General features: G+C 34.2%; 1 protein-coding gene across 1 annotated transcript in view; it reads left to right on the forward strand.

The window, feature by feature from the left end:
* The window catches only part of LOC121314432 (cadherin-2-like), a 58,389-nt gene that overhangs the window by 1,598 nt on the left and 44,770 nt on the right, over positions 1–12,021 (forward strand). The window contains 1 exon segment of the mRNA XM_041247703.1: positions 1,371–1,479. Within this exon segment, the coding sequence (XP_041103637.1) occupies positions 1,371–1,479 (109 nt within the window).

The raw sequence follows: 12,021 nt of genomic DNA on the forward strand, positions 1-12,021 counted from the left end.
GATGCAGTTTAACAAATTCATTATGTTTCTTAGAGATGACCCACATATTCGAGGGAGGTGTGCAGTTTGTATATTTAATTGTCAATGGTTACATGGACAGAGCTTTTTCATGTGTTTATGTATTTATTTTTTTAAATTCAGCTTCATTCATTATAGATTAGCTACTGTATTGCAATGCCTACCGCAGAACCAATGGATAGTTTTTAGAGTTTAGGGTTCCTTGGATAATTTAAGTTGTATTTATTTTTTAATGAGGTTTAATTGTTTAAAATTAACTGAAAAGTGGCAGAGAATTACTTGTATGTCGTTCAGTGATTTTCATTTTATCATTGAATTGAGAACTGTGGGGGGAGAAGAAAGAAAGACCAGTTTTACTTGAGTGCTTAATAAAGGTTTTCTGGGTATTCACAAAATAGTGTACTTTCCTTTTGAATTGCTGGTGTAGTTAATTCAAATTGAATATTCCAACACATTATATATATATATATATATATATATAATATAATTACCTATAGAATATAGATATAATATATATATCTATATATATATATTTAATAAAAAACAAAAAAAGATTTTTATCCTAGGAACATGACCAGTTCCTTTGTCTATGTTTTTGTCTAAGAATTCGAAAATGTTTGCTAATTAAAAATAGTGCCCTTTTTTATAGGGGACAGGGGGCTTTGTTGAGCCATTGTGTGCGTTCTGCTGAAAAGCAAAGAGGGATCTCAACAGAGGTATCAAACAAAAGATTTGTTTTCACTGAACTGGGTTTCAAATGGCCTTGTTCATGATTCATTCATTCACTGCCACTTTGCACACCTAAGAACCTTAGAAAGTTCTGGAATTTATATTAAATACAAAGCTCTCTAAGAACTTATTCAAAGTAGTTTTGTTTTATCATGTAACAAATTATTATTATTTTTTTTTTCTCCCTAACAAATTAGTTTAATGCACAACCAGCTGCAGGTCTGCTAAATTGTTTTAGCGTTGACTTGACTGGTTGAATGATGCATTATTTAACAGGTGGCGTAGCTATTCTGATAAGTCGTCTTAACGCTTTTCAACATTTTTTGCTTATTTACATAATCTTTCCTTCCACTTGACTGCAAAATGGGTGTTCATCTCAAATGTCTAGTGATCGGAGGCAAAAGGCTTGTGTTACACTCAAACCTCACAGAACAAATGGGGTCTGTTCATGCTTAGCTGTGTTCCCTGGCAAATGGTTAACCCTTTTGCCTTCATTACCTTAATTGCAAACCATTAGAAACAACATATGTGTTTGTAGAGCCATGGGATGCAGGGTAAACTGGCAACCATTTTGGAGTGGAATATATGAAGAAAAATATTTATTACATTTTTATGTCCCCTAGATACCCATTGAAGGCAGTGGATCCCAGTTGTGCAACACTGGATTTTCAGAAGATGTGTACAATGCAGCAGTGTCTGGGAATGTACTTGAAGGCCAGCCTCTTCTGAATGGTAATTTCCTTGACATTATGACACTGTTTTTTTCAGTTGGGTTATGGGTTCATTGTACTGTAAAAGCAGTTCATGAGTAAAACAATATATAATGTTAAAACATATTTTAATCTGTTGACAGAATTGCATTACTACACACTTTTATTCAACAAGGAAAATAATAAATGCTACAATTCAAATAATTTTCACCTGAAATGCTGAATAAATCCAGAAAAGATAAATAAATGTAAACAAATGCTTTAAGGGAAAATACACTGAGCAATAAACTTCAATTCTAACAAAAGATCAGCAACTTTAAAGATTAAGTAGCAAGGTTCTGAAAAATACAGCGTTTAAGTAATGTACCTGTAATTTCTCTCTTCATTGTTAACATCCTGACAGCTTTTTACACTTAAACCTTTAAAGTCAGTTTCAAAGCTGTTTTCAAAATGTTCGCTTTAGTACATGGTGTTTGAGATCTCTCCTCTAAATAACTGCATGAAGAATAATAAAGGAAAATATAACAAGTGCTTGTTTTTTTTTTTTTTCCATACCATGTCATGGCTCGTTATTGCTGTGTTACCTGTTTAACAATGTGGGCAATAATCCTTACGCTATCAGTGCACTAGAGCGGACATTTTGAAGAGCTTTGAAACAGACTTTAGCGGTTTAAGTGTAAAAAGTTGTAAGGATGTTAATGAACAGAGAAATGACAGGTACGTTATTTAAACAGGTGTAGCAACACGTGGGCACGTGTAACGCTATATTTTTCGGAACCCCGTTATTTACTCTTTAAGAGGACTGGCTTTTTAGTGGTAAAAAGGAATTGTTTTGAATAATGTCAGTGATTTACTACCATGCTAAAATGTATTCCCTTTGCCTCGTTTTTGTATTTGTTTTTGTTATTTGGCGGTCTGTATCGATACAACTGTAGAAATACAAGAAGATACTGTGGATCTGGTAGAGAATTTCCTGTTCGTACCACAAAAAAACGCTCCTTCAAAGTGCAGTCATAAAGTGATTGACAAACTGTTAATACAATTCTTGGTAATGCCTTCACACAGCACACAATATATGTCAGACCTTTTTGTTGTACATGTAGAATGTTTGAACTACTGAGGTTTAGAGCAGTTTATGTCTTTTATATTTTTTATTTATTCGGTCATGGAATAAATTATTTTTACCAGCTGCTGCAGTTTATATCGAAAGGAGAAAAGAGATGAACAAAACTTGAAAATTTAATACAATTTTTAGTAAAATATTTCCATGTGGTGTAGGTTTAAAGTAAACTTAACTGTGCAGCATAACTGTCTTCTAATTGCATACTGGCAACTGTTCTGCTTGTTAGTCTTTAAAAGCATAAAAAGGGAAGCACAGTGTGCTAACAAGTGCTTGGCATAATTTAAGCTAGAAAATAGTTATAGGTTTGTCTAAATGTTATAGTAAAAGTACCATGCTCCAAGATATCCACACCATGCTGAAAGGGGGTTGGGTGGATGCCTTAGGCTGAATACACAACAGAACCAGTCGCATTGAATTTCGCACTTGCTTCTGAAGTTTCACAGTTTGAGGAGGATGTAAATTCTAGGAATGGTGCATTTACAAAGGTGTTGCTTTTGAGATTGATGTTATTTCCCTTTCTTTTGAATTTTGCAGTCAAACCATTGCCCCCTTCCATTGTTTGCCCTTGATTGATGAAACAAAACTTTTTGGATATTTTAATGTACCTTTAGGAAATTATTTTTTCAGTCTGGTTTAATGTTCTGAGAAAGCTTGTCTGTCATAATTTAAGGACTCTTATCTAATTTGTAATTTTATTTAAAAGACTCCAATTATACAAAAGTAATAGTGGAATTGTACTTTTAATATCTTAAGTGTTATTAGTTTTTTTTTTTTGTTTTAACTATCTTTAAGTGTAAGTATAATCACATTATTTTTGTTTATGCAGATCTAGGCTATAGTGGAACAGGGGAAGAGTTGAGACATTTAAGTTTACCTCAGCCTTGTGTACACTAATCATATATAATTGATAAGAAGTTAAACGGTTTCTGGCTGAGTGATTATGTGCCTATGGGTTGCGAGAGAACTGTTCTTGTTGTGATTTTAGGGTACTGCATCTTTTTCTTTTAAGGTACTCCCAAAGGTCTCTGGGGGCTTCTGAGTAAATCACCCTTCTGCCCTTAAAACTCACAGCCTAAAATTGACAGTGCCCATATTAAAATGTGAAATATATTATTTTTTGCATAGTTACTAAAAATGTTGTCCAAAACTGTATAGTTCTAATAAATGAAATATTTACATTTGATACCATTCTGCCTTTTAGTGCAGTAAAAGATCAGAAGATCAGCAATTGGACAATGAATAACTGCTACATTGATTTTCAATGGAAGCATTCAGGCAAATCTGACCAAGTTTACTGGAAAAATGGGAGGGAGAAGAGTGAATAATTGTTTAGCTTTAGGCTATTCACTTTTAATTGCAAAAATTAGGTTATATTTTCTAGTTGTAAAAGGGAAACCAACTAGAGTGCTCGAAGGTTTTGGAAACATTGAAGTTTAATATTCCCACCATATATAGATACTGTAGGTTTCGGGGACTTTGCTATTTGCTCTACGGGACTTTTTGTCTTTTAGCAATGTGTTATTGTGTACGATTCTAAATAATATTTATTTTAATTTAGGGAAAATTAATGTGTAAGTCTGTAATTCTTAGAAACATTGCATTGTTTTACCTATTAATTAGCTATTCATTTTTAAATAAATATATTTGTCCTAGCTTGAACTACAACAAGCACACATTTTCCAAACACCTTTTATAATACTGGATGTATCGTTTTAAAACGGACACCTTTGTATTGCAGAATCTAAATCTAAAATAGATTTTTTATTTTCCCTTCTGTTCTTTTGAGAGGCAGCAAAGACATATTTTAAGGCCATTTCATGATGATCTTATTGTTCCTGATAACTGTGGAATTAACATATAATTACAGCAGATCACGATTCACACTGACTACTGTACAGAATTATAGGAATGATATAATTAGGAATTCTGGAATTAGTGTACCATGTCCTTTATATCTATCACATCTATTGAAGTCTTTCAAAAACAGTTTGTCTAAAATGTAGTGAAAGTGATGATTTGTTTTAAACATGTACCACAAGGTATTTCTTCATTGCCTAAAACCTGTAGAATTCACCACAATTGTATTATGCTTAAACTAACACTGTACCGGTTTCTAAAGGAATGGTTTAAAAGAAATAGGTTAATGAAAAGCCCCAAAGGCTGATTGACCCTAATGCGGTTTTGATAATGTATGTATTTTTTATTTTTTTTTGTGAGCCATGTAATTATTGTTTAGAACTGTATTTTATTTTTAAACAGTCACTTATTGGCACGTGCTTGGTATAAGTACATTCGGCACTGATGGCAGTGCAGAATGATGCATGTGTTCAGGAATGAATCGCAACTGGGTATGATGATTTAATAAACTTGTGTCATTCAGCTACACCCCGACCCTTTATCAGTTAAACAAATACAGTGTGCTGTCTTTACAAACTTGATTGTTAACCTGTTCTGTTGTTTACACTTTATTATTATCACTGTCATTATTATTCCCTAGTTCCTAAACATTACTAGCAAAGGCACTTTGCTCACCAACATGCACAATACATAATAAACCCTATTCTATCGCCAATAGAATAACATTAACACCCTCACATGGTGCATCAATGATCTTAATATTTGTGGATGAAAACAGTATTTTATGTGTGTGTAAAAGCAAGCAGCTAAAAGAAATGATCTGCATTTTTAATGTGAAGACGCACACTTCTGTAGCTGTGTATATCGTTGCACGCAAAATAAACAATGTTGGCTGAATATGCCAAGTTGCCAGCATTATTGGTCATTATTGAGATCCACAAGCCTACAGTTTTTATATTTATCGCTTAGTTACTAAATAACAGGAAGAAAAGGTAATTGTGACAAATTCAGCATACTTATGAATGCACTGCAGCTTGTATATTATTTAAAAGAAACAACCTGAATATTAACCTGCTAGATTTTTTTTTTTTTAATTTTAATGTTTTTTTATAATTCGAGTTGTGTGGTGGAGAAGTAATTACCATTCAATATTAGTACACTACACCAGATTGTGATTGCAGGCCCTGGGCCACATCAAACAGCGGCCTAAATCTGGGTTGCCTTTTTCTTTTTTGGAATGTTCACATATGAGTTTGCTATAGTGGTACATTTAATAATGTACTTTTAAAAAAACAAAACAAACCAAAAAAAAAATCTTGAGAATCAAATTTCCTGAATATGTCATAGTGACCTACTTGAGGCTTAGCCACAAAGTTATCTCCCATACTGTGAAAACAGTTTAAGGTACTCAAATAATTAACATAAATTTTGGAAGTCAATGCTTGTGTATAGATACAATTGCAGCTCAGGAAAATGTGTTTGATGTAAGTATTTTTTTCTCACCAATAAGGCAGCATTTTTTTTTAATTTAATATTGTCAGACCTGCATTCTGCTCCTTGCATTTTTTGGTGAGAAGCCAGTTTTTTTTTTTTTTTTTTTTTTTTTTCCAGTTTGAATGATCAATAAATCTTGGTTCTTTTGTTTGGTCTGATCAATACAGTGTAATGAAGTCTGTACTCCAATTCCCAGCTAAGCATTGCTGCCAAGGATGGGAGGATTGGGCTGTTTTTTCCCATGTACAAGCACAGTGTTTTTATTGCTGCATGTCAGTATTTTCTGTTTTGTTCTGTTCTGCTCATGATTCTGAATTTGAGCTGTACCACAGTGTATATTTTGAAAGACCAAAATATACTATTGTTTATACTTTATATTAAATATATATATATATATATATATATATATATATATATATATATATATATATATATATATATATATATATATATATATATATATATGTGTGTGTGTGAAAATATATAATCGTAATTAATAAGCTGTCATAATTAAGCTGTCATTTTCTTAAAGGCCAAGTGATAATTAGAAATGTTACTAGAGGGGGAATATTCGTGGTCTCTGAAAGATCAAACCCTCACGAGCACTGCATCTGTGTTTCCAATTAACATTTTAAATTCCTTGCCCCGATTTGCCTTTTGTTAAGGAGAGGGGGAAAGGAAAAAAAAAGAGGTATTGTTAAAGTAGCTCTCAGCAGGATAGAGGGAACACTTTTCTCATGTAATTGCACTGTAAAAGACAATGCAACTTTTAACCTTAATGAGCGTACATCCTGAATTAAAAAAAAAAATAGATTTTATGCAAATTGATAGCAACCTTAAGTGTTCTAATTTTGGTAGTACCTGTACATTATTCAACTTAAAGAATAATTTACTAACCAAACTACACCAAATGAAAGTGCATTTTAATCTGACTTAGATTTATCTATGCCTGCGAATAACAAATAGAATTACATGGATTGTGTTTCCAGGGAGTATAAGAACCTCTTTGTACGGTTTGGGGGTGGGGGGCATTTTTTATTCATGCTTGACCTTTAGCCATTGTTCCTTTGTTTATCAGGGTTGACTGTTAAGCACATTGTCTGCATGGATTCTAGAGCAAAGAGCTGTCTGGAATGTGCTCATGATAAAGAAGTTTACACTCTGGTAGGCTGTTTCCCGTAATGCTGTTGACTTATCTGAGACTCAGAATTGATGACTAATTTCAGCAAATGTTGATTAGAGTGAAGTAGTGTTAGCATTCACTCGGTGCCCTCAGTCCACAGAGGAAAAGGGATGTTTACTGGACTGTATTATTTGTGCTTTTGAAATAAATAAATCTGTAATGAACTAGTAAGATGGAGTTATGATAATGTTTCGGAAAGACTTCCATGGATAAAAAAAAAAAAAAAACTGGCCTATTCTACACAGGCGCCTGCAATATCCGTGGGCAGATCCTGGCTCCAAATGCTAGAGCCAACAGCTGTGGCCAGAAGGTATTCTTTTTGTGAAGCTTACTGTAGACAGTGCCAATAATTTTCATTTTCAAGACCGAATGAAAATTTGGTTCCTAGTATTGTGGCAAGAAAAGATTAGTAGAGCATTAGTTTCCCATTTCCTTTCTTTGTGATTTAGTATCAGTTCCATTACTATATATTTAAAAAAAAAAATAGTGCCAGAGATCCTTTATAATATTAAGTAGCAAAAGCATGACATTTGGTTTCCCATCAAATATGGCAGGCCAACTTGGAGATCGATAATTTCTTTATATTGTTCATTATTGTGAAATCGGTGCTGGGGTTCCATGACATGTGAATATTGCACCTCTGACGTATTGTGATCATTAAACTTTGGAAGATGACTTTGTCAGAATAAGACTGTATTTTTTTTTTTTAAGGAAGTTTAAAGCGCTTCTAGATTGTAAAAGATAAAAACTAAGCTTTTCTTTAATCACAATTTTTTTAGTTCCATATTTTTTTTTCTATGGGTTATACATAGCCTATGATCTTTCTTAGTATAATTCTATATCAATATATTAATAATATAAACTTTTACAACAGCCACAAAGTAGACTTATAGTGCTGGGACAAACACAGGATTTTCATGTTCTGGATATTCGCTCATAATTTAAATATCCGTTCGGATATTCATTCGTTTTTCAAAAAGTAATAAAAGCCGTTATATTGCTCAAAGCGCAGGCAGAGACAGCATAGCAGCAGGGGGCGTGGCCGTGACCCTTGTGTATGTGCCTTTATTTTACAGCAAGGCCTTACAATATGTAACACGTTAAAATAGAAAAATATCCCTGGAGTAAAGAATAAGTTGTGTAGAACTACAGAACAAAAGATGCCAAATAACAGTTTAAGTTACACATTGTTTTGTTTATTCCTGAAAATAATACTACATAAAGTTGACACCGCATTTTATTTATTTTATTTATTCTTCACAATAAACAATGGCCACATACAGTAAATGTTTTCATAAAGTAATAACATGGGGTTTACTTGTGTCTTTTTGTAGCTGAACAAGCAAACAAAACTCAAATTTAACTTTAAACACTTCAAATAAAACAACCGTGGAAATGGTGTTGTAAAGTGAAGGGGAAAAAAAAAACCTCACCATTTTGATTCTCGTTTATTACATTCCACATAACAAAGTCACAAAAAAAAAATATATTATATATACAATCTATATAAAAATCACTACATGACATTTTCAGGAAGTTGGGTACTGTTAAACCAAGGCATTTCAGAATGACGTGCTTGTCTTTTCTGGCCCATGAGATTCTGACTCGCTCTAAAGGAGCACAATGTGTTTTTGTCCCAGATGGCTTTCCATAGAGATCACTATGCATGCACGTTCATAATCTGGTTTGTTTTCTTTTTGCTGTCTAAAATTTCTAAATAGAGGCTGAAGAGCTGTAGTGTTGATCCTGTGTTATATATACACACACACACACAGTGCCGAGAAAGTTTGTGAACCCCAATGATAATTATGATGAAGTTTTACCAATGATAGTTTTACCATGATAGCCTTCTTGAATAAATAGGATTTATATTAACCAACTCCATGTCTTTTGAAACAAAATTTAGATTCAGGGTATGTGAAAAAGTAAGTGAACCCCTGGTTTTATCAGCTCAGTTAAGGGGATAATTAGAATCAGGTGTTTAAATAATTAGGTAGATCTTCAGGGGTAAGTTTGGGAGGCCCAACCCTATATAAAGATCCGGAACTTTGTGAGTTTGGTCTTCACCATACAGGTGTGTGGAAACATGTCATGCCACTATCAAAAGAAACCTCTGATGACCTCAGAAAAACAGTTATTGATGCTTATCAGTCTAGAAAGGGTTACAAAAGTATTTCTAAGGATTTGGGGCTCCACCAATCTACTGTCAGACAGACAGTCTGCAAATGGAGAAAGTTCAAGACCACAGTCACTCTACCCAGGAGCAGCCGTCCTACCAAAATCTCTTCAAGAACAAACCGGAAAATAATCAAGGAAGTCCTAAAGAACCCCAGAGTAACATCCAAGGATCTGCAGGCCACTCTTGTTGGCTAATGTGACTCAACTATCAGAAAAAGACTGAACAAGAATGGTGTTCATGGAAGGATAGCCAAGTGGAAACCACTGCTATCCAAAAAGAACATTGCTGCCCATCTGAAGTTCTCCAAAGAGCACGTAGATGATCTTCTGGAAAAATGGAAAAATGTCTTCTGGAAAAATGCTCTCTGGACAGACAAGTCAAAGGTAGAACTTTTTGGCCTAAATGAGAAACGTTATGTTTGGTGAAAACCAAACACTGCGTTCAAACAGAAGAACCTTATCCCAACTGTCAAGCACGGTGGTGGGAGTGTGATGGTTTGGGGCTGCTTTGTAGCCTCAGGACCTGGACAGCTTGCCATCATTGACACAACCATGAATTCTGCATTGTATTAGAAGATTCTGGAGGAGAATTTCAGGCCATCAGTCCGTGAGCTGAAGCTGATGTGAAAGTGGGTCATGCAGCAAGACAATAATCCTAAACATACAAACAAAAGAATTGTTGCAGAAGAAGAAATTTTGCATTTTAGAATGGTCTAGTCAAAGTCCGGACCTAAACTCCATCGAAATGTTGTGGCAGGACCTGAAGCAAGCTGTCCATGCAAGGAAGCCCTCAAATGTCACCAAGTTGAAGTAGTTCTTTAAGAGGAATGGCCAAAATTCCTCAAAACAGATGTGAGACTGACCAACAGTTACAGGAAACGCTTAGTTGAAGCCATTGCTGCTCAATGGGGTGCCACCAGTTACTGAATCTAAAGGTTAACATACTTTTTCACACATGGCTATTGAATGTTGAATCATTTGCGGATAAATAAATGTTGAAAAAGTAAGCGTAAATGCTCATACAGATTGATCAATCACCTGTTTGCACCTTGTTACCAAGTGACTACTGTACTGTGTGCTGAGAAACTGCGCTGACTTCACCAGACGGGATGACAGGAAAAAAATTCTCTCAACTCTGTCACCTTGCCGACCCATGAAGCTCCACCTGAAATTGATACCGATGACACAAATAAAATGTTTATTTTATTGTACATTACGTGTGTTATTTATAAAAATGCTGGCTGGCTGGATATGAATTATCTACAATAATGAATGTACTGATGTACACATGTTGTCTTCAGTAAAGTCCCAATTTAAAGACAGTACGTTTCACTGTAGCTCTCGGGATGAAATTGTAAGCTAGGTGGCTATTTTTTTTTTTAATTGTCAGTGGAAGAACCATTTAAGAAAGTACAGTATAATCTGACAGAATTGACAGACAGTGTATCTACTAGGTTTAGATACCAATGAGAGCAAAACAAATACAAAAGAAAAACGAGGAAATGCAGATCTTTTCACGAAAGCTGGGAGACTTTGTATAACTAGATTTTATATTTTTAAACACTGCAATAACAGTTCTGCTTGTGAAGCATCCACATTATAATTTGAGAGAATTTGTGATTTATTTGCACTGTGCAGGGCCTTATTTTTCCCCATTGGTGCTTGAGCCCCGGAACACTCATGAATCACCTCCTGTGCAGCTGTTATCAGTGATTAAAGCCTAGTTTTCAAACAAACTGATTATCGCTCACCAGTACTGTATTGGTATAAGAAAAATGTGTTTTAAAAAGTACTTTCAGCTTTCAATCACTTTAATATGCTGACGATAATGTAAACAGCACCAAGCTACAGACTGCGAGTCCCAAGCTTTAAATGTGTTACTGTTTATAGTTAAGAACTCAACTTTATTAATATACAGTATTGTGTTATGTTTTAAGCAACATACTACGATAATGTTCGTTATGGTAATTGTTTATTAGTTTTAAAATGTTTAGTAAAACGTGACCTATTATTTGGCCTCGTTGGTACAACCGGCCCCCTTTGCTAATGACATCTTCAGTCAAGGTCATAGCCTTGTATAAAGCTCCACATTGATTCAAAAGATGCAATACGTTTCAGTAAATTCAAACGATAAACTTTGCATCCCACGCAGAGGGAGAACACAAACGTAAAACGCCATTAAGTGGGGTTGGCATTGCAGGGGAGATGAAAGGAGGTTTCAGTTCAGAGTGACTGTTTTCTGAGTATTACTTGTGAATGCTTATTCACCATTGCTACACCCCGTTAGAAAATTGACTTCTCTGCATTTTTTTTAACACAAGATTAAACGTGAGAGTGTATGTGTATATTTGTTTTAAGTACTCGCCCGGAGGACTACTGAGACACAGACATCAACTAGTCCTCACCAAATTTATTTTGCCGCAGGTGAGCATGACTTTCTAATTATATATATATATATATATATATATATATATATATATATATATATATATATATATATATATATATATCAACATATATATCTCTTTTTTGCATTTGCCCTACGATGCTTTCTGATTTTTAATTTTTTTTTTTTTTTTTTTTATCCAAACGTCAAATATTTTCTTTAGAATATTCAGATTTGTCCCAGCACTAATTTTACTTGATTCTAAAATGAAACCGAAGGAAAGGAGATACAGCAGCTTGACATGTATTAAGGACATACAACAATAGCACTTTGGACCTGGCTT

Source organism: Polyodon spathula, chromosome 4 (assembly GCF_017654505.1).
Source record: "Polyodon spathula isolate WHYD16114869_AA chromosome 4, ASM1765450v1, whole genome shotgun sequence".
NCBI classification, from domain to species: Eukaryota; Metazoa; Chordata; class Actinopteri; order Acipenseriformes; family Polyodontidae; genus Polyodon; species Polyodon spathula.